This window comes from Hippopotamus amphibius, chromosome 2 (assembly GCF_030028045.1).
Source record: "Hippopotamus amphibius kiboko isolate mHipAmp2 chromosome 2, mHipAmp2.hap2, whole genome shotgun sequence".
In the NCBI taxonomy this organism is placed as follows: Eukaryota; Metazoa; Chordata; class Mammalia; order Artiodactyla; family Hippopotamidae; genus Hippopotamus; species Hippopotamus amphibius.
In genome coordinates, this window is record NC_080187.1 from 175,039,283 (window position 1) to 175,063,203 (window position 23,921).

The following is a 23,921-nucleotide window of genomic DNA, read 5'->3' on the forward strand; positions in this document are numbered from 1 at the left end:
ACCACCTGAATTCCTATGCTGTCCACATCCAGGTTACTGTTTGTGCGATTGCTCTCCTGCCAGGGGTGAGAACCGTGAATCTGGCTAGCTTTGGTGAGCGGTGAATGGAATCCTTAAATGCCACCTCTTCTGACTTTTGGTTTTCACTGACTTGGGATAATTCCTCCCCTTGCAGGTTGATAAACCTATATTGATGCCCAATATAGTTTTAAAGTGTGTGCTATTTTAGATAAAAAGGAGCTACAGTCTGGGACACTGTCATACTGGGTGAGCTGACAGAGGGCGAAGCTCAATACTAAAATCTCTGGCACAGAAGGAAGGGCAGCGTGCCCCTGGGAAGACCCTGCTCGGCCTCAGGTGGGGAGGATGCGTGTATGAAATTATGACCCTAAATTTGCATTGTCCTTTTTTTTGAGGGAGTTAATGCTAAATCAGAAAGGTGGTCCTCTCTTACTGGGAAAGTTGGAACCCTCCATTTAAGAACTAGAAAGGACTTCATAGATCATCAAATGGGAGGAGGATAAGTAGATTTCAGCTTGTGGACGAACTCTCATTGGAAGTACCTGCCTAGAATGCTGTAGAAAAATGCCAAAACACAGAAGTGATGGAGCAGTGGTCTCTACCGAAGGCTCGAGGGAGGTGAGGGTGTATATACCGCCTGTTGGCCATCCCTGACCTAACATAACCCCCGCTTTTTACAGAGGGGTGACCTGAATCTCAGAAAAGTTAAGTGACCTGCTCACGGCAGCTGCTAGTTAGTGTCCGCCTGAGACTAGATCCTGGGACTCCTGGCTTCCCTGTCATTGCTCTTTCTGCTACTGGAGTCTCCTCAAGGAGGAAATTCCCCAGTCTCCCTCCTTCACCGAGTGCTGTGGAGTCTTGCTTTCTCTGCCTGAGCTTGCTGGTGGCTCTCCAAGTTCCCAGTGTACTTGGCCTGCGAGTGTGCCCACTTCTCAGCAAACCTTTCTTACGTCCATTGAAAAGACTAGACTTGGCTTCTGTCATCACTTGATCATTTCATATGTCCCCCTGTTTACACTTGCATTCTGGCTCTAAACAAGGTCATAGAACTAGAGAACGGTCCTACTGCCAACCAGTTTGACCAGTTCTGTCATTGTCTTTGTGTACTACATTTATAAATGTTGAAAGTGACTGTGTGTTTTTTAGATAAAGTGAATGCTTAGCCCTGGAGTCTCTGTAAGAGGAAGAAGGCCTGTGGGTGAGAGGGGCGCCAGCTATTTCGAGTCGTGGGAATCTCGCTCTTTACAAACAGTGAGGATGATGGAGGGAAAAAGGGGAAATTTTAAGTTTCTAAATCTGTTTCCTTTAGATAGAATCTTTCTTCAGTTCAGCTCACTCTTGTTTCCAAACCCAAAGCTCCTCATTTTCCCTCCTGCTAGGGCTAAGAGAACACTTTATTTTATTTTTTAATTTTTATTATTATTTTGGCTGTGTTGGGTCTTCATTGCTGCACTTGGGCTTTCTCTAGTTGTGGCGAGCAGGGGCTACTCTTCATTGTGGTGCACGGGCTTCTCGTTGTGGTGGCTTCTCTTGTTGCAGAGCACGGGTTCTAGGTGCTCGGGCTTCAGTAGTTGTGTCATGTGGGCTCAGTAGTTGTGGCGCATGGGCTTTGTTGCTCCATGGCATGTGGGATCTTCCCGGACTAGGGCTTGAATTGTGTCTCCTGCATTGGCAGGATGATTCTTAACCACTTCACCACCTAGGAAGTCCCCATAAGAGAACACTTCAGTGGAGCTTTTTCAAACACTTACTTGGAGTTTTACTGCATCTATTCTGCACAATCACCAGCTCTGGCTCCTGATTCCCTGCACCTTCCTTGCCATGGGATCACTATGAGTCTCCATCAGGGGAATAAAGTGATAGGTGGTAATGGATGGTCCAGGTGTAGAGTTACACAGCCAGGGAAACAGTGGGGTAGGGGTGGGGCGGGAAGTGCTCTGATTAGGAGGACTCGGAGGGGGAAGATCGAGTCTTGTCCTAGAGACATCAGGCAGAGTCAAGGAGAGAAACACCAGTCATCGGGAGACAAATCAGAGGTCTCTGTTCTGTGCGGCGACTATTGCTACCCTTCACATCAAGGAGTGCTAACCTCTTCCAGGAGGCTAACCCAGGCAGATTAATCTTAAAATTGAGGTGCTAACATTTGAAGATGGGTATCTGCTTAAAGACAGAAATGACCATATCCAGTGATTCTTCTAAGAAGGATTATGTTAATTTTTGGAAGATTTTTCAAACCAAACAAGCTTCAGGAATTCTGCATTCTTGGTGGACAGGTAAATGCATCCCAGCATCCTCCTTACTCCTGCAGTTTTACCTATACCAACAAAATCATAGAGTCTTCTGCCTCTTCTGACATGCTGACTTTCTCCTGCCTCTCTCTGTGGTAAATTCCCTTTCAATTCCAGCAACCAATAGTCTTCCAGCCTGAAACAGATCAGTCAACCACACCTTCAATGAACAGAGTAAAGGACCATCGCGTCAGGTTCTTTCTTTCCAAATGCTGCCCCATCAGTGTTTGCACTTTGAGCTTTCTCTCTAACTGGAAAATGAAAGGCTGCTCCCAGTCTCCACTCAGGCCTCCTTAGACGGATTCAGCCCTCACAGAGCAAGTGGGAGCACTAAGGGGCTCTGAATCTACCCACCCATGGTGGAAGGCACTTCAGTATTGGTTTGGGGAATTGATCGCTCATTGGGGCAGCCCTCCATGTGCACGATTCATGATGCATGATGGAGGTGCTGACTAGAAGGTACAGAATGAAAGTGAACCTCCTGATGACGAAACCATGGCACTCCTGGAAGCATCTCAAAACTGTCTCCCAGGAGCCACTTTCTAGGGGACACATCACAAGCACCTCTGCAAACCATTCAGTAAATTTCCATGTGCTTTGGGTTTCTTGTGGCTTGCAGCAAGTGTAGGTGGGATGATTTCATCTCAGCTTCCTCCCTCTGTGCTTATCTTCCTTCCCACTCCCTTACTGTCTTCTCACTTAACAATAGAGGGGTCGTTCATCTGAATGGACAGAGTCTCACTAGGTGTGTTTTACGAGCCAGTGTGGTGACACTACTTTAAAGCTCATCACTACTGTATGTCATCCTCTAGTTTCTTCTTGCTACAAGTCTGGGAAGGGCCTGTATTCAGGGTCAGTTTCTTCCCTTTCCCACCTTCTCTGAGTCTACAGCTGGGTGGATAATTGGGCCAGGGCACCTAATTTAGTCCTTGCCATACTATCAGCTCCTTGTGCCCATCTTGAGGCAAGTCTGTAGCCCTCTCTGGACCACAGTTGCCTAATCTGTAAAACCTAGGGGTGGGGTTTGGTAATCTCAAAGTCCCCTTACACTTAGACCTTCTAGATGAACAACCACTTTCTAGCAGTGCTGAGCCCTGCCATGCAGTTTCTGGCTCTATGTGAGTAGGCATCTCTAGAAGAGTCACATCATTGAGATCTGGTTTGGTTCAGAGCTCTTCTCTCAATGCAAAGCTGTGTTTAGAGGTCTGGATCATCCCAGCAGACTTCGAACATGCTTCTAGGGCAGGTTTTCCTCTCAGGCAACTTTAAGCATCCTCTGAGAGTCAAGGCTGGCAGCTAGCCTCTGCCAGGGTTTGTTAGGCTTCCTGGGACCTGAGAGCCCTTGGAGGTTTTTAGTTTGGCTCAGATCCGCAGAGGGGAGAGACTAACATGGAGGAGAGATCAGGCAGGAACAAGAGAATGCAGGAGTGGGACCAGGAATTTCCTGAGCTTCATTGGAAACATTCCTCACGGAGGCTGAGAGCTGGCCCTGCTCCAGGCCAGCATGTTTGGCAGCTTCTCTTTCCCACCTCCCTCAAGCTCCCCCTTCCTCTTCCATAAATACCGCCAGACAATTATTTAAGGGAAGGGCTCTGGGAGAAGGAGAGCTTGAGCTGTTCTAACATAGAGACAAAACCTGTTTGCATTGGACCATGAGCATGTGTGCACATGCCTGATATGAATATGATCATGTCTGTAGATCTGTGGAATGAAGGAACATCAGGGCAGGGAAGGTCTTTTGTAATCTGGCTCTAAAACTTTCATCTTAAAAAACAGAGAGGGACTTCCCTGGTGGTCCAGTGGGTAAAACTGCACGCTCCCAATGCAGGGGGCCCAGGTTTGATCCTTGGTCAGGGAGCTAGATCCTATATGCATGCCACAACTAGGAAGTCCACATGCCAAAATAAATAATAAAATAAATAAATAAGTATTTTTAAAAGAAACAGAGAAACTGAGGCATGAAGCCAATTATGGAATGATGAAAACCAGATACGCTGACTCCCAGAGTGTATGCTTTTATGCCTTGCTTCCACATTTTCTTCCTTTCTTCCTTTCCTTTCCTCCCTCCCTCCCTCTTTCTTTCTTTCCTTACTCCCTCTCTCCTTCCCTCCGTTCTTTCTTTCTTTCTTTCTTTCTTTCTTTCTTTCTTTCTTTCTTTCTTTCTTTCTTTCTTTCTTCCTTCCTTCCTTCCTTCCTTCCTTCCTTCCTTCTTTCTTCTTTCTTTCTTTCTTTCTTTCTTTCTTTCTTTCTTTCTTCTTTCTTCCTTTTCTTTCTTTCTTTCTTCTTTTAAAAAATGATCATATGGTAAAATTGATCTTTTTGGTATACAATTCTATGAATTTTTAACTCATATAAATGAATTGCACACAACCAGGACGCAGAACAGTTCCATCACCCCCCAAACCTCCTTGGGCTCTCTGTTTATAGTCACACACTCCCGCCACCCCAACACCTGCCAACCACTGATCTATTCTCTGTCACTAGAGTTTTGTCTTTTCAAAATATCATACAAATAGGATTGCACAGTATGTAACCTTCCAAGATTGGCTTGTTTTACTGAGTATAATGCATTTGAAATTTATCCAAGTTGCTGTGTGGATCAATGGTTCGTTCCTTTTTATTGCTGAGTACTATTTTATTGCGTGGATGTGCCACAGCTTATTTATCCACTCACTTGTTGAAGGACATTTGCATTGTTTCCATTCCGGGTGATTATGAAGTTAGCTGCTTTAAACATCTTTGTACATATTTTTGTGTGAATTGGTGGAAGAATAGACACACAGATGAATGGAACAGCATAGAGAGGCCAGAGACATACCCACGCAAGTACGGGCAAATGATTTTTGACAAAAGTGCAAAGCAATTCTAGGAAGAGAGGATAATCTTTTCAAAAAATGGTGATTGAACATCCACATGCAAAAAAAAAAAAAAGCCCCCAAACTTCAAAACCCTAAACCTTCCTCCCTCTGCCCTCTCTTTCCACAGAGGCAGCTCTGTATTGGTGGAGAGACCTATGATATGCTTCTAAATTCTAGGCCCACCAGCTGGATCTGTTCTCAGTCAAACCCTGGGTAGGTGGGAGCCTTGAGGTTGGAACAGAACAGGCAATGAAGAAGGCACAGGAGATTAAAAGAAGGAACACAGAGAGAATTACAAATATGGTGCCAGGAAATAAGTATGGATGAGACTTAGAGGTAAAAAGGGATGAGAGAAAAGATCAGAGAGGATGGCATGGTTGGGTGCCTAGTTCCCTTGATTCTGTTGACTACCTGGAAGGTTATAACTAATCGGGACACTCAGGAGTAGGAGGAAAATCTGTTTGTTTTTTTTCTCATAGAAAATGTAGCTCTGCTTTTCCAGAATTCCACCTTCTTTTCTTGGGCTTTTGGGAATAGTGGGCCCGATCTATGGCCAGCCCTGCTGTTTTACCTAAGCTCAGTAGTGTGATACCCAGTACTTACTGTTTTTATGGCCTCCATTTACTCCTGCAGTTCCATCAGTCAACCAAGATAATGGGAGGTATTAAAAAAAATCAGTTCTTTCCTCAATATGTTTCCTTACAAGCTGCTGTCTGTGAAATCCCCCAAACCACTGGTGGGCACCAAATAACAGCTGTCATAAGAGCAGGGAACAGCTCTTACCCTCATTGTATCCTCACCTAGGAAAAGTTGCCAAACTGCATTTAAAGACCTAAAAATAAGGATGCCTCACACCATCGCTTAGGTCCTTGGGGCTCTTATGAAACTTCTCTTTATAATCGCTGTTATAGGCTGAACTGTGTTCTCCCAAAATGTGTATGTTCAAACTCTAACTTCTCAGAAATGTGAGATGTATCTCAGAATGTGACTGTATTTGAAGCTAAGGCCTTTAAAGAAATGATTAAGTTAAAATGAGGCCTTAGGCGGGCCCTAATCCAATCTGACGGCTGTCCTTATCAAAAGAGGAAACTTGAATGCAGACACCAGGGGTGCTAGACTGCTGTGGCAAGTCCCTGCCCCAGGGGCAAAGACAGGAATTTGACAGCTGGCTGGAAAGTGGGCTATTTGAGGATGTCTTTTTTAGAGGGCTAAAAAAACTTTTCTTGAAGCTTGTAATCATCCAAAGGGGAGATGGAAATACTTTTATGATGTACCAGGAATGTCATTAAGCCCCTATATGTATGTTTAAATGTATATTAGGTCATTCAGGTCTTGAAACCACCCTGAGAACTAATAGTAACCACTCTTTGTTAAACATTCCAGTTTTCTTAGTTGTTTCTCCCACTCAGCTGAAAGCTACTGGAGGGCAGTGACCAGGTCTTTTTCACTTTTCTGTGGCTGGTGATTTGCAGGGTGCCAAAGTAGAGTTTCTAGATTCCGTAAATGAAAGTGAGTAGGTATAATATCTTACCTTAGTAAATGAGGCAACTGATTATCTGCAGAGTAAGTAAGTTGTACAGATAGTAAATGACTGCTAAAATTTGTTTTGAACTTTTTATTTTGAAATAATTTCAGATATATAGAACAGTTGCAAAAATGATACAAAGAGGGACTTCCTTGGTGGCGCAGTAGTTATGAATCCACCTGCCAATGCAGGGGACACAGGTTTGAGCCCTGGTCTGGGACGATCCCACATGCTGAGGAACAACTAAGCCCGTGAGCCACAACTACTGAGTCTGCACTCTAGAGCCTGAAAGCCACAACTGCTGAGCCTGTGCTCTAGAGCCCGAGAGCCACAACTACTGAAGTCTGTGTGCCTAGAGCCCGTGCTCTGCAACAAAGGAAGCCACCACAATGAGAAGCCCACGCACCACAATGAAGAGCAACCCCTGCTCACCACAACTAAAGAAAGCCCACGTGCAGCAACGAAGACCCTACATAGCCAAAAATAAGTAATAAAAAATGATACAAAGAATTCCTCTATATCATTTGTCTATATTCTCTAAACATTAACATTTTTTCCTACTTACTTTATTAGTCATGGATTTATATACAGATACATAATTTTTTTTCTGAATGTTTGAGAGTAAATTGTGGACAAGTTGGCCCTTTTCCTAAATACTTCAGTATACATTTCCTAAAAACAAGAACACTCTTTTTACAAGGGCTTATGATACTTATCAAAATTAGGAAATTTGAATTGAAATTATACTATTATGCAATTGGTAGACTGTATTCAACTTTCATCAATTGCCTCACTAACATCTTTTATAACAAAAGAAACTTTTTTTCTCTGTTTCAGGTTCCCATCCAGGCTCATACAATACATTCAGTTATGGCTCTGTAGTCTCTTTTAATATGTTTCTCCTTTAATTGTCTCTCTTTGTCTTTAATGATTATTACATTTTGATGGGTATGGGTTGGTTACTTTGTAAAATGTCTTTAAATTTGGACTTATCTAACTTTTTCCATCTTGATTGGATTTTGGTTATGCATTTTAGCATCGTTTATTTTTTAGAAACCCGCTAGGGTCAGGCATGGTACTAGGAACTGAGGATTTAAGATGCAAACAACATGTTTTTTTTTTTTTTGCTTACATGACAGTGTTGTGTTATTTCACACCCATCAGACTGGCAAAAATGCAGAAGCATGACACTCTCATGTTTTGCCAGAGACAGGACATTGAGACACAAAAACTCACACACCACAGTTTCTGGTGAGAGAGTGAAATTATATAATCAATGCTTCAGTGTATCAGTGTAACAAATTACGCCCAAACTTGGTGGCACAAAAGAATCATTTATTATGCTCCCAGTGGGTCAGGAGTTCAGATGGGATACAGTGGGGGCAGCTTATCTCTGTTCCAATGTCTGAGGCTGCAGCTGGAAGACTCAGAGGTTGGGAGCTGGAATCGTCTGAAGGCTCATTCATACACATGTTGAATGGTTGATGTTGGCTGATACCTTAGCTGGGCCTGTTGGCCGGAATATCTCTACAAGACCTCTCCATGTGGCACCATCTTCCTCACAGCGTGATGACTGGGTCCAAGTGTAGGTTAACAGAGAAGGAAAGCCAGGCAGCAGCTGCATCACCTTTTATAACCTGGCTTTGGAAGTCATACAGTATCACTTTCACCCCATTCTACTTAATAGAAGGGAGTTTCTAAGACTAACCCACACTCAAGGAAAGGGAACATAGACCCTTTTGGTAGAGAAGAGTCAATATTACTATAAGAAGAGCATGTAGAATGGGATATGTTGATGCGGACATCTTTGAAAACTACAATCTGCTACAATCAGTTTGTGAACAAAGAAGAACAAAGAACATCACCCAGTTATACAAGGATTAAGTCACAACCCACTGCAGTCACTCACTGACGGGGTACCCTATGGGGAATTGAGGATGACAAACAGGATGAGGTACTCTGCGCTTTGGATAAACAGGTCCTTAGATAGTTAGATGTGTATCTCAGGAATAGTTTCAATGATCCCTGATTCTTGTATCTTCCCATACATAAAAAGCACTAAAATCATTAACTTGAGATGTCTGTTCCTTGTGATTAGCAGTAATCTTTTGCCAAGAGGTATGTGTGACTGCATGTATTCCCTAGCCAAAAAAAAAAAAGTAAATAAAATCATATATAAACTGGCTCCTCCCCTATTGCTTTGGAGCAGATCCTCAGAGCTAACTGAGAGGCGGTCTCCCAGGCTCTAGTCCTCAGTAAGGCCATGAATACAACTTAAACTCACAATTCTTATGCTATGTGTCTTTCTTTAAGCTGACAAGTTTGAAGAAAATACGGCAATATTTTGTAAAATAAAAAATAGGACTTCCTAGGTGGTGCAGTGGTTAAGAATCCGCCTAACAATGCAGGGGACATGGGTTCGAGCCCGGCTCTGGGAAGATTCCACGTGCCACGGAGCAACTAAGCCCATGCACCACAACTATTGAGCCTGTGCTCTAGAGCCCATGAGCCACAACTATTGAGCCCGTGTGCTGCAACTATTGAAGCCCTCGCGCCTAGTGCCCGTGCTCCACAGCAAGAGAAGCCATGACAATGAAGAGCCCAAGCACCACAATGAAGAGTAGCCCCCACTCGCAGCAACTAGAGAAAGCCCGTGTGCAGCAACGAAGACCCAACACAGCCAATAAATAAATAAATTTATTTAAAAAAAAATAGATATAACTTGGAAATTCCACATCTAGATATACCTTGGTAAAAATTTTTGACATGTGCGCACAGAGAAATGTACAAAGATATCGCTGCAATATTGCTTGTTAGAGTGGAAATTTGGGAACATCCAAACATCTATCAATAGACAATTGATAAATAAATGATAGTTTATTAATACAAAGGAACAAGCAATACATCAGTAAAAATAAAAGAACAAGAAAGATAATTTTAACTTTGATGAGTCTTTAAAACACTGTTGAGTAAACAAAAAAAGTAAGCTGTAGAATGATTTGTACTATATGATAGTATTTACATATTTTATTTTTAGTTTTTAATATTTATTTATTTTGGGTTTTAGTTGTGGCATGCAGGATCTTTAGTTGCGACATGTGAACTCATAGTTGCAGCATGCACATGGGATCCTGACCTGGGATTGAACCTGGGTCCACTGCATTGGGAGCTCAGAGTCTTACCCACTGGACCACCAGGGAAGTCCCTATACAAATTTATTTTTAAATTGCACATGGAAACCCTATATTTTGTTTATGAATATATTATACATGAAGTATAAGTATAAAAATAGGATGGGAAACACTCTAAATTTGTGATTTCATTTGAGAAGAGTTAAGAGAAATGGGAATGGAATAAAATGGACTCCAATGTTTTTATATTTTGGTTTTTAATTTTTTTTATTTTTTTTAAATTTAGTTATTTATTTTTAAAGAAGACAGAGGGCCAGTAATGATACTTGGCATTATTTAAGCTTATTTATTTATTTATTTATTTATTTATTTATTGGCTGCGTTGGGTCTTCATTGCTGTCCACGGGCTTTCTGTAGCTGCGGTAAGCGGGGGCTACTCCTCGTTGTGGTGTGTGGGTTTCCCATTGTGGTGGTTTCTCTTGTTGCAACGCATGGGCTCCAGGTGCATGGACTTCAGTAGCTGTGGCACACAGGGTCAATAGTTGTGGCTTGTGGGCTCTAGAGTGCAGGCTCAGTAGTTGTGGCACACAGGCTTAGTTGCTCTGCAGTATATGGGATCTTTCCGGCCCAGGGCTTGAACCTGTGTCCCCTGCATTGGCAGGTGGATTCTTAATCACTGCACCACCAGGGAAGTCCCTGTTTTTTTAGAATAGTAAGCAAATGAAAAACAATATTTGTTTTGAGTGCTATATATTGGTTTGTATTTATCTATATTGTTTAATTTTTGGAAAGTAATTAATCACATTAAAAATGAAATGAGCCCATGAGAAACGGCAAGGGATGGACTTTATAAAGTGCATGAAGAAGTGTGAAGAGCTCCAGAAGAATTCCCCTCCCCATGAGCATCTGCTTCTCCCTTCCTGTGAGGTTTTTGGCCTGGCTTCTGCCACCCACATGTGGGCTTTCCTCTGTAGGCTTGCCTCATATGTGGACATCACATTTTCTATTAGCCCTGTCTAGATAGTATGGCATTTTCAAAAAAAAAACAAAGCAACAAAACATTGCAAATTAAAAAGATGACAAAGAAAAAAATATTCACAGTATTGAATTTATCAGTGAAACAGTTTTCACTTGTATGCTTTTCTCCCCCAATGGAACTAGTTACAGTATCTATCTAAGGCAGTAAGTAAAGCAGTAAGAGGGACATAATTTTTACTTGCCCCACATCCTCTAGTCAGTATAAATTTTTAAAAGTACAATGTAAAACATAGGCAGAACACTCTATGACATACATCAAAGCAAGATCCTTTTTGACCCACCTCCTAGAATCATGGAAATAGAATCAAGAATAAACAAATGGGACCTAATGAAACTTAAAAGCTTTTGCACAGTGAAAGAAATCATAAACAAGACAAGAAGGCAATCCTCCGAATGGGAAAAAATACTTGCCAATGAAACAACGGACAAAGGATTAATCTCCAAAATATACAAGCAGCTCATGCAGCTTAATATCAAAAAAGCAAATAACCCAATCCACAAATGGGCAGAAGACCTAAATAGACATTTCTCCAAAGAAGACTTACAGATGGCCAACAAACACACGAAAAGGTGCTCAACATCACTAATCATTAGAGAAATGCAAGTCAAAGCCACAATGAGGTATCACCTCACACCGGTCAGAATGGCCATCATCAAAAAGTCTACAAATAATAAATGCTGGAGAGGGTGTGGAGAAAAGAGAACCCTCCTGCACTGTTGGTGGGAATGTAAATTGATACAGCCACTATGGGAAACAGTTTGGAGGTTCCTTAAAAAACTACAAATAGAACTACCATATGATCCAGTCATCCCACTCCTGGGCATATACCCAGAGAAAACCATAATCCAAAAAGAAACATGTACCATAATGTTCATTGCAGCATTATTTACAATAGCCAGGACATGGAAGCAACCTAAATGCCCGTCAAGAGATGAATGGATAAAGAAGATGTGGCATATATATACAATGGAATATTACTCAGCCATAAATAGAAATGAAATGGAGCTATATGTAATGAGGTGGATAGACCTAGAGTCTGTCATACAGAGTGAAGTAAGCCAGAAAGAGAAAAACAAATACTGTATGCTAACTCATATATATGGAATCTAAAAAAAAAAAAAAAAATGGTACTGATGAACCCAGTGACAGGACAAGAATAAGGATGCAGATGCAGAGAATGGACTGGAGGACATGAGGTTGGGGGCGGGGGGGCTAAGGGGAAGCTGAAACGAAGTAGAGAGTAGCATAGACATATATACACTACCAACTGTAAAATAGATAGTTAGTGGGAAGCTGCTGTATAACAAAGGGAGTTCAACTCGATGATGGGTGATGCCTTAGAGGGCTAGGACATGGAGGGAGGGAGGGAGTCGCTGGAGGGAGGGAATATAGGGTTATATGTATAAATACAGCTTGATTCACTTTGGTGTACCTCAAAAGCTGGTTTAAAAGTATAAAGCAATTTTATTCCAATAAAGAGCTAAAAAAAAAAAAGTACAACATCATCTGACCTGATACTCAAATTCTATTTCCATACCCTGTGGGTAAGAGATATGTATTGAATTGTCTATGTAGCTTATTTTCGCTGGAAACTGTGGCATCTGTAAGCCAGGGCTAACCCTCCTGGAACCACACTTGGCCCTGGGATGCCACGATAGACATGGACACTGAAGCTCTTTGGAGTTTCTTGTCTTTTGAGTCTCATATCTTTGTGGGGCTCCCATATGTACATATGTAACTAAAATTGTTTTTCTGCGGCTGATCTATCTTTTTCTTATGGGGGTGGGGGGGGGTCTAAGCCAAGAACCTATAAGGGTTTATGAAAATTATTTTTCTTTCCCTACACTTAGGACCTAAATTGTTAATCCCAGTCCTTCAATTTCTATATCAAATACCTGTTCCAAAACCCCAATGCTTCTGTGATATTTCACTATTTGGGTAGGGCAAGAATGTTTTTAGTTTTCCAGTGCTTTCCCCACCCCTCCTTGATCTATGCGTTCTCTTTGTCCATTCCAATAGATAACGGCAGAATTGACTCTAAGGTTACAGTGGATTATTATCCCTACTAATATTTATATTTAAAACATTATCTGATTAAATATAGAAACAAATAGTTAAGATCTAGTATATTTAAAACATTATCTGATTAAATATAGAAACAAATAGTTAAGATCTAGGATGCTTCAGTTACCAGTGTTAGAACCTGTGAGTGAAAATACCATCATCACTCTATGAGTATCAGTGTTACCTCCAAACAAACAGACGATGGTTTCCAGGGAAATATGTAAAGCCATGAGCAGAGTTTGGAGGGATGCAGAAATTTCTTGCTCCAAAATTCCAACGATACAGATGCAAAGGAAGTGGTGTAGGCCCCAGGTTGCTGAATAACTTCAAAGATTGCCTAGGGCCAAAATCGTTCTCCTTGGAATACTGGCAAAGGCAGGCCTAGATAGCTCCAGGCTGGCAATGATGTGAAAGGGATCTCAAACACACTTACACACACACTCATTACAATGCAGCAGAAAATTGTTTTATTGCTGTGAACACAATACAACAAAGATTGGCCAAGTTCTAAGGCTGAAAATGTGGAGGCCTGGACCCTTCTTTGCCCTTTTCCCTACTACCTTCTTTCAAAACACAAGAGCTCCAAAGCAGAAAAGAATCCTATATTTTTTTTGGTCCCAACTCTGATCTGTCCTCATCAGGAAAATCAACAAAAGAAAAATCAGAAGAGCTCATAAGAGAATTTATGCCACGTGAGAGGGAAGGTGATAGAAACTTTAAACAATCTTGTCTAAGTGTACAGGAACCAAATGATAGGGAGGGTCGGTCTTCTGAGGAGGGTCACAGGCAACAACGAAGAACTTGTATTGGGCGTCGTCTTGGTAGTGGCAGTCAGGATACTTCCCCCCAGTGAAACTGCACTGAGTCAGGTTAACAGGCTTTGGACTCTGGTGGCAGTTGTACCAGCCGTTCTTACAGACTATGTTGGGCAAATCACAGACAGCAGCCACGTCCTGGAAGGAGTTGTGCAGAAAGGTGTTTTGAGGTTTACAGTGCTGAGTATAATTATTGACACCACTCATTGCCTTGTTGCATTGGAGAAGCTTTGGCTGTAGATGCTGAATTTCAAACCAGTGAGCCTTGGTGAGATGCTTAGGCAAAGCACAAAGTGGACGCACGGACCACCATAGTCCCAGCAGCAATAGGAGGAGAGGAAAGCGTCCCAGAAGACCAGGCCCCATCTTTTCTGTGCAAGGAGAGGGAAAATAATGGTAGTAGCAGAAGCAATAGAGCAAAATTATTACTCAGAATTACTTAGATTTTTATTCTGCCTTTTAAGATTTCTGCTCTTTTTTTGTTTGTTTTTAACCATCTTCTTTCTCATTCGAGTCTTACAATTCTGAAGAAACTAACACTCAGTGAGGAGGAATTTGAGGTAAGAAGACCTTTCCTCTGACTGGTAGATCTCATTCTTCTCTTTGTCCTGCACTCATGCGTTTGATGGTCGCCATGTCAGAAACCTTGTCTCTTCCCTCCTAAAATATTAACCCTCTGTCTATTTGACCTGGATCTCCCAGCCATCTTTACTGCCCACTCTCCCCAGCCCTGGGGCTTCTGCTCTTACCAGGACTCCACGCTGAGGTGCCCACTGAGAGCAGCAGCGGTAGTTAGTTCCAGGCTCAGAGGCTTCTGTCTGTTGTTCTTCTCCCAGGCATGCCAGGGCTGCCTGCGTGCAGCAGGGGAAGGGTTCTGAACCCTCGGAAAAAGAGACCTAGGGCTTGGAAGATGAACTTCTTGTCAATAGGGTGGATGAGACTCTTAGACTTTCAAATTTGCTGTTTAAAATAGTAGCAATAACACTGTAGACACAGGGAGAGTGAGGCTACTTAAAGAAACAATGAGACTCAAAACACAGTTTTGAGGAACTGATCACTTCCTGATATGAGTTGGTGCTTCCGTCCTGACCTGCAGCATCAGTGTTTTTGAAGTTTTATGATTTCAGTTCCTTAGGAGAAAATATACATGAAAATCTTATATAATAACTGCCATGTACTTGGTATGTGAGTTTCAAGAATACACTTGAGTGAATTATTCTTTTGTGTGTATGTTTATTGGGCCAGATACTGGGCTATTCTCATTCAGGAGCTCGTGATCTAATGAAAGAGACAGTCAGGTTAATGAACCAATACACAATATATTAACAAATATAAATAAATAGCACTTACAGAAGTGATCGAGGAAACTACAGGTAACTGTGTGGAGGCAGTAGAGAGGAGGTATTATTGGAGGGCACAACACCTGCACTGAGCTTTGAGAATCAGTTAGAAGTTAGGTGAAGAGGATAGTAAGGGCATCCCAAAGAGGAAACTGTGTGAAGAGACCCATACCTATGAAGGAGAAGGGCACATTTGGGGTATTTGCCTCTTAAATCTGTTCTTACCTTTCCATTGGTGCTGCAATATCCTTATTCAGAACCTTACTGTCTCATAGAGGACTCACATAAAAGTTTCCGACATGGACTCCCTGCCTGTAGTCTCTTTTCCTCCCAATCCGTTCTACATATTAATACTTCCAGATTAGTATTTCTTGAGCATAAATAGAACAGTGAAACACTCTTGCCCAATACTTTTAATGGCTCCAATAATCTTTAGGATAAAAATTATTTCTGTTTATAGCAAAGTTGCAGGATACAAGGTTAATACACAATAATTGATTGCTTTTGGGATTCCCTGGTGGCACAGTGGTTAAGAATCCACCTGCCAACGCAGGGGACATGGGTTCGATACCTTGGCTAGGAAGATCCCACATGCCGCGGAGCAACTAAGCCTGTATGCCACAACTACTGAGCCTGTGCTCTAGAGCCTGCGAGCCACAACTACTGAGTCCGTGTGTCACAGCTACTGAAGCCTGTGCACCTGAAGCCTGTGCACCTAAAGCCTGTGCTCCACAACTAGAGAAGCCACAGCGACGAAGATCCAACACAGCCAATAAATAAAGAAATTTTTTAAAAAAATTGATTGCTTTGTTACATATCAGCAACAAACAATTGGAATCTGAAAAAAAAAGAAAACTAACATTTATTCTAGCACAAAAGAAAAATGAAATATTTAGGTACAAATCTAATAAAATATGTACAAGGTCAATATGAGGAAAACTATAAAACGCTGATGAAGTAAATCAAGAGAAGATCTAAATAAATGGAGAGATACTCCATGTTCATGCTGAAAGAAATCAGAATATGTCACTCCAAAATATGGCTCTTTGACATGAAAATTATTCTGCATTGAAGGCAATTAAGAATGATGACATGCAGAAAAAGCTCCCCCACTTCTGTCCAAAGGCAGAAAATAAATTCTCCTTTTACTAGAGATAGACTCTCATCCTCCCAGAGAGGGCACTGGAGGAATCTGCAAATGAATCTCGGAAACTAACCCTCATGTTTCTAGTTTCTTCTTCACCGTTTACTAACCATAGACCAAACCCCTTTGTCTTGTCAATTCTTTACAAATATCTTATTTCTTTGTCTAAAAGGTATAAAAGCTTCCTGCTCTGTTCACTTATTTGGATTTTTCATTCTCTTGTGAATGCTCCCATGTACATGTAAATACGTAATAAAATTTGTATGCTTTTCTCCTATTGATCTGTCTTTGTCACTTGACTTTTCAGACCCAGCCAGAGACCCTAATAGTGTTGAGGAAAACTTTCTTCCCATATAATGACATTATGCACTTGTCAAAACATGTACAACCTGAAGAACGAATCCTAGTGTAGATCGTGGACTTTAGTCAATAATAACATATTAATACTGGTTCATCAATTATAACAAAAGTACCACAGTAAAACAAGATGTTAATAATAGGAAAATTGTGAACTGTGTGGTTGGGGGAGGAAAGAGGCATATGGGAACTCTATAATTTCTACTCAATTTTTCTGTAAATCTAAAATTGCTCTGAACCAATAGGTCATTAATTTAAAAATATTTTTTAAGATGTCTGTCCACAGCATTGTAAAGCAACAATACTCCAATAAAAATTAACAGAAAAAGAGTAAAAAAAAAAGATGTCTGTTGGCATAGCACTCATATATCTTATTCTACAGCCTGTGTATTAGAACAGTCCCCCTTCTCCCTGCAATTCCACAGCTTGGTTGTACACCAAACCCACTACAGAGGAAAACAATATCAAGTTACCCATATTTCTAAGTAGGGGTCCCCTAACCCTGGTCTCACAGAATTGCCTATGAAATTTTTTAAAATGCCAAGATCCTAGGCCTATTGAATCAGAATCTTGGGGACTGTGGTCTTTGCATATCTATGTTTGATTAACTCCACAGTGATTCTGTTACCCATTCTTAGCAGAGAATCATTTTTCTTGACTGACGTTGATTTTCACCCAATGCCCAAGCTCTTAAGACTGGGCTTATGCTTGATTCCTGAGATAAAGTTTCCATTTTGTCTTAATTCAGGCAGGTGAATTCCCGTCTTGCTATGATGAGTAAGGTGTAGGACAGGTGGCGGAGGGCAAGAATGGGAGAATCTACCTCTCTTATCTATCTTTCTTAAATTATCCCAAGTCTTGGAAGTGTAGGGGAGGAAAAATATTTTTTCCTTCTACACGTCTAAATTCTCAGCTGGGGCCCCTGTAACAAAAGACAGATTAATAAGAGAAAGGCATACAAATTTATTTAATGTAAGTTTAATGTGATACTGGAAATTTCCTAAAGAAGTGAAGACTCTAAGAAGTGAGCATTTTTGTGCTAGGTTTGATAAAAAGTGGGAAGTCATGACAGATGTGAAAGAACAAAGGGTACAAGCTAAGTGTAGTAAACTGGGAGAAACTTGCAAGACCTACTTATTTAGATTCTGCCTTCAGAGATAAGGATGCCCCTTTCCCCTTAAGTATAGGGAGGGCTCCTCTCACATGAAGATCTTATGATTCGCTTCAGAAGGTCAGAAAATCCTTCCTGCACTACCTGCCATCTCTCAAATTCCTTCATCTTGAAATATGCAATATGCCAAGGTCCAAATTCTGGAGTAACATGTCCTAAATCCCATCAGATGCCCCCTGTGTAGGGAATGGACCCTGGTGGTTGGCTTGGCCCTTGTGCCAGCCCTACAATCCTACAGCAAGTTCAGGGCATCTGATGAGTATCCACTATGGGGTCTCTATTTAAGCATATCTAGGTCTTCTCCACACCCACACCTGGCTGGAAGGGGGTTAGGTCTAAGGCCTGTTATTTTGTCTATTCTTTTCTCTAGACCTTTATATGCTTGCTGACTGCAAAAGTAACAGTCTCAAACCCTTGTCCTGAAATAACAGATCAGTATCTTTAATCTAATAGTTACTCATTAGAACAATTATCAGCCATATTCCAACTTCTTAGAACACTCCCTTTTCCATGGTTGCTGATGTATTTCTGTGTCAGGCATCTGGCCAGTGAGTGGCCAGAACAGTGAGTCAGAGGCTGATGCTGGGTGATGAGTTCCAAGTTCCTTTGTGAGCTTTGGTTTTATTGTTTCTGCAGAGCTGAAGTCCCGACAGTCAAAATGGCCTCTAACCCTTAGCCCACTGGTCAGTTTGGGCATATGATACCATTTCTTTTTTGTCCAGTTTCTAGGTCAGACTATTTCTTGTCTATTTCCTTTCTTTTCACATCAGTCATAAGGACCTCTATATACTGATATTTCCTGAACAAGTCATAAGTTTTCCGTGTCTTCAGAAGGGAAAATTGTCCTATACTTGAAAATGGACAAACGAGATTACTGAGAGTCCTTTCATTTAGTGTCAGGATTTGTCAGGCAGACCCACAGGGGATGAAGGTGTATACTTCTGATGGACTTGCAGAGTAGAAATGAACTTGTATAAAACTAATAATAATGCGTATCTTTCCTGTTCATAGTGATGCAAATGCACTTGTCCAGCAGAGAATACAAATTTCTGTAAACCAAAATCACATTTAAACTGTTTTTAGCGTGTTACCGATTTCCTCATTAGTTGATGAGTTTAATAAAATGGGTTTATTTATGAGTTTATTCAATGACATGGGTTTATTTCTTAAACTTTCATGATAGCCACAGTTTTAACCTTTAATAAAATCATTCACACTTCATACTTTTACACGTGTCCTTTCCAACCTAGTCTGCTTGGTTGCTTACCCATCTTTCCAGGATGTGCTCAAATAACCTCTCCTCTGAGCTTTCCTGTCTCCAGGCACAGAACTCCTCCAGATTTTTTTCAAACCCTACTAGCAGTCATTGTATTCTATTTTTTTCCATGTGTTCTTATTTATTTATTTGACCACATCGTACGGCTTGTGGGATCTTAGTTCACCAACCAGGGATTGAACCCTGGCCCTCAGCAGTGAAAGCGCAGAGTCCTAGCCACTGGACCACCAGGGAATCCCCCATTATATTCTATTTTAATTGCTAAATTATATTATAATTATACCAAAGTATAACTGAAGGGTACATTCAGTTAGAAAACGTCAGATCTGCTATCTCACTCTTCCGCTCTTTGCTCCAGTTCCTCAAAGGGGGAGGTTTTTACCAAACACACTTTTACAAAATAGCTTCCCCTCCTTCTAACTGAGTTAGAATTCCCTGGTGAAGCAATAGTCATAAGACTAGTCAAAACTCATCTCACTTTTTTTCAGGACAGAAACCAAGTCTGTGGAGCCGCCCCAGGAGCCGGAGCTGTCGTATCCCGTCCTCTTCCACTTCCCGTTACAAACAATAAAGGCCATTCATACTGTAGTAAAACAAAACAAAACAAAACAAAAAAAACTCATCTCACCAACTAGCATTTGTGGTCCCAAAGTAATTTACACTAAAGTTACAGATAACCGGCAAAATATCAGATTTGTTGGCCACGTGGTATAGCCCATATTTTGGGAGTCAGTGTTATCTAGAACAAAGATATTGTTCAAGAATGCACGCCTCCCATATCTGGAATGGAAATTTAAGAACATTGACAGTTGCCATAAGACACTTTACTGCTAGTAAAACCAGGAATCTTCAATATTTGAGGGGAGGATTTGAGGATTATAAAATGCAGAAAGCTCATGGAAGCAATATGGGATAGAAGTTCTCTCAGAATACAGAATGAAGCGTGAAGATGGCACAGCAAGCCATCTCTCCTTTTTCCCCTCTCACACCCACTCACCACCAGTGGCATGGATGTGAACTAGAGTGTTGTGTTGGATCAGAAATAAACTTTGGTTAAGAGTATTTATGGAGTTATTTTAATTCTTACGTGTGTAATATCTTGTGAAAATATCTATCTTTGAATAAGACCTTTGAACAATGTCTTTGTTCTAGATAACGCTGACTCCCAAAATATGGGCTATACCACGTGGCCAACAAAATCTGACATTTTGCCAGTTGTCTGTAACTTTAGTGTAAATTATTTTGGGACTACCAATGCTAGTTGGTGAGATGAGTTTTGACTAGGTTTCATGGTAGTTCTGGTAGTTATGTTGTTGCAGAAAACCGATCCCATGAGAGACCAAGCATCACACTCAGAGGGTTGGAGAACTCAGGTTTATTGAGCTGGCAGACCCAGACGAGCTAACACTCCAAAATTCTGGGCCCCATTTCAGGGGAATCTTTTCCTTATAGAGGTTAAGGCATATAGCTATAATTGGCACAGACTGATTGGTTGGTTTAAACAAGGTTCTAGTTGAGTTTGGCACAAACTGATTGGTTACATAATTACTATAGGTTACAGGCAGTTACAGAGCATGGGAGTTGCTATGGGTTACACACAAGGTGGGGGGGGGGGGGGGCGGGGCGGTTCCAAACAGAAACTTGCATGAGCAGGAGCAGGACATTCCATACGTATCAGAACATCCTAAGGTTACAGTTGATTACTAGGGCATCTTGTTCTTATTGTGGCACAGCAAGCAGATTTTACAGAAACAGAGCTAGCATAAAGTTATAAACTTAAAAATTCCCTCATCAATGTGCATATGTGTGGTATTTGTATCACAGCCACTAGACCAATGAATGTAAACTTCTCTGAGACTTTGATGAAAGCCATTGACTTGCTGTTCTAAAATGGAAACATGTTAAGATGAATTCATATAATTTCAGTGGGATCATGGACTTCTTGAAGTCCCCAGGTTATAAGAAACTATTCTAGGGGACTTCCTTGGCAGTCCAGTGGTTAAGACTGTGTACCCCCAATGCAGGGGGCCCGGGTTCTCCCACATGCTGCAACAAAAGAGCTGGCATGCCACAATGAAGACCCAGCACAGCCAAAATAAATAGATATTAAAAAAAAAAAAAGAAACTGTTCTAGAGAACTTGACCCCGTTGACCGAAGGAAAGTGGCTTTTTCATCCTTCTATCATGATTGCTTAGCACAGCATTTATCACACAGTAAACATTCTACAAATGCTGTTGAGCAAGTGAATACATGAATGAATGAATGAATATGAGAAAAATTTTAACCATATGAAGTAGCATGTGCTAAATGCCAAATATATGGTATAAATGAGTTAGGAGGAAGGGATCACCATGAACTGGAGCCTAGCGACTTCTCAGTGGCCATGGGACTGAACTGGGATGTAAACATAGAGTAGACTATTACCAAGTGGCAACAAGTAAGAAAGAAGTGTCAGTGGCTGGAATGTGTATGGCATGTTCCTGGAATTGTAAGTGGCTACATATGACTGCTATTAAGAGAACACGTAAAGTGAGAGATAGATGAGCCTAGAGAGGTGGGCAGAGGTCAAATTGTGAAGATTATGTGCTTGAAACCAAGCGGGACCCTCAAGGGCCCCTCTGGGGTACAAAAGTCTTTCTGTTTCTTGTTTGTAGGCCTTTCCCTTTTCCAAAGGGCAGATTCACACAGTTACTAATTAGAGAAGTAAGGAAATGCAGAAACAAAGGAAAAACAGTAAAGCAACAACAGTGCAGTGACAAAGCAAAGTCCTAGTTCCTTCTCCAGGGATATACATAACAATATGTCTTTGAGTTCTTCTACAGCAACTAAGGCCCCCACCCAGGTGGAGGATGGTAACTTCAAGCTGAGCACGAGAGTCCTGGGACACCACCCTGTTGCCTCACCACCAACCAATCAGAAGAAAGTCACACATCCTGCAGCCCTCACCCCCAATGTTTTTATTTAATTGATTTATTTATTGGCTGTATAGAGTCTTCATTGCTGCACGCGGGCTTTCTCTAGTTGTGGCGAGCGGCAGCTGCTCTTCGTTACAGTGAGTGGGCTTCTCGTTGAGGTGGCTTCTCTTGCTGTGGAGCATGAGCTCTCGGCATGAGGGTTTCAGTAGTTGTGGGGCATGGGCTCAGTAGTTGTGGCACACGGGCTTAGTCGCTCCACGGCATGTGGGATCTTCCCAGACCAATGATTGAACCTGTGTCCCCCGCATTACCAGGCAGATTCTTTTTATTTATTTATTTATTTATTTATTTATTTATTTATTTATGTTATTGGCTGTGTTGGGTCTGCTGTGCCGGGGCTTTCTTTTAGTTGCGGAGAGTGGGGGCTACTCTTCGTTGCAGAGCACGGGCTCTAGGCGTGTGGGCTTCAGTAGTTCCAGCACATGGGCTCAATAGTTGTGGCTCACGGGCTCTAAAGCACAGGCTCAATAGCTGTGGCTCACGGGCTTAGCTGTTCCACGGCATGTGGGATCTTCCTGGAGCAGGGCTCGAACCTGTGTCCCCTGCATTGGCAGGAGGATTCTTAACCACTGCGCCACCTATGAAGCCCTGGCAGGCAGATTCTTAACCTCTGTGCCACCAAGGAAGTCCCCCACCCCCAAATTTTGCCTTTAAAAACTCCCTGAAAACCATCAGAGATTTCAGGTCTTTTGAGCACAAGCCGCCCCATTCTCCATGCTTGGCCCTGCAATAAACCTTTCTCTGTTCCAAACTCTGATGTTTCATTTTGTTTGGCATCGCAGTGCATCAGACACACCAGCTTGGGTTCAACAATATGCTAAAGAAAGTTAATATTTCCTGTATGATAGGCACCTAGCATGCATGACAGGTCCCCAAATGTGGATGACATGATCATGCTGGTGATTGTGAGTATCACAAACATTGCAGATAGAGTTTATCCATTGTGGGTTTTTGTTGTTGTTGTTGTTGTTGCAAGCAACGCAAACATATTTGAGCTAATTTGAGGGGGAAATTTTTAAGTGGTAGTGAAACTGCACAACCTGCATTGGGACTTGAACCCCCTGTCTTTTTTTTTTTTTTGATGTGGACCATTTCTAAAGTATTGAATTTGCTACAATATTGCTTCTGTTTCATGTTTTGGTTTTTTGGCCATGAAGCATGTGGGATCTTAGCTCCCCAGCCAGGGATTAAATATGCATCCCCTGCATTGGAAGGCGAAGTCTTAACCACTGAACCGCCAGGGAAGTCCTGAACCCACTGTCTTTTAATTGAGATCACACACCCGATCTCAGGACTTAATGAGGCTCAGGTTCTTTATGTCTCATGGCAGAAAGAATTCAGTGAGAGACAAAGTGATAGGTAAGAAGTGGGTTTATTTAGAGAGATACACATTCCATAGACAGACTGTTGTCTGTCTCAAAAGGCAAGAACAACCTTGGGAGAAACATACTCCACAGAGTGTGAGCCATCTCAGAAGAGGGCAAAAGGCCCCCAAATATGGGGTGGTTAGTTTTTATGGGCTGGGTAATTTCATAGGCTAATGAGTGGGAAGATTATGAAAACCATTTAGAGGAAGAAGTGGGGATTTCCAGGAACTGGGCCACCACCCACTTTTTGACTTTTTATGGTTAGCCCCAGAACTGTCATGGCACTGGTAGGTGTGTCATTTAGATGCTAATGTATTACAATGAGTGTATAATGAGGCTCAAGGGCCATTGGAAGTCAAATCTTCCACCATCTTGGACCTAGTTGGTTCTAACCAGTTTATGTCATATCCTCAAGGGCTATGTCATTCTTTTAGAGGTTGTGCCCTCTCAGACCCTTCCCTCCTGTTTCAGTAGTGGGAATGGGGTGGGGATTTACTGGAAGAATCTGGGAGAGATTACAGTATGAAAAAATATAGCAGAAGGATCAGT

General features: G+C 41.7%; 1 protein-coding gene across 1 annotated transcript; it reads right to left on the bottom strand.

Moving 5' to 3' along the window:
- Positions 1-13,386: 13,386 nt before the first annotated feature.
- RNASE6 (ribonuclease A family member k6) lies at positions 13,387-14,730 on the bottom strand. The gene is made up of 2 exons (XM_057724352.1): positions 14,491-14,730; positions 13,387-14,112 (listed from the first exon to the last, which is right to left on the bottom strand). Exon 2 carries the CDS (start codon positions 14,105-14,107, stop codon positions 13,643-13,645), a length of 465 nt encoding a protein of 154 aa, XP_057580335.1. The 5' UTR covers positions 14,108-14,112; positions 14,491-14,730; the 3' UTR covers positions 13,387-13,642.
- Between the last annotated feature and the right edge of the window lie 9,191 nt (positions 14,731-23,921).

Coding starts and splice junctions, on each gene's coding strand:
- RNASE6 (XM_057724352.1), bottom strand. CDS start 14,107: ATGGGGCCTGGTCTTCTGGGACGCTTTCCTCTCCTCCTATTGCTGCTG.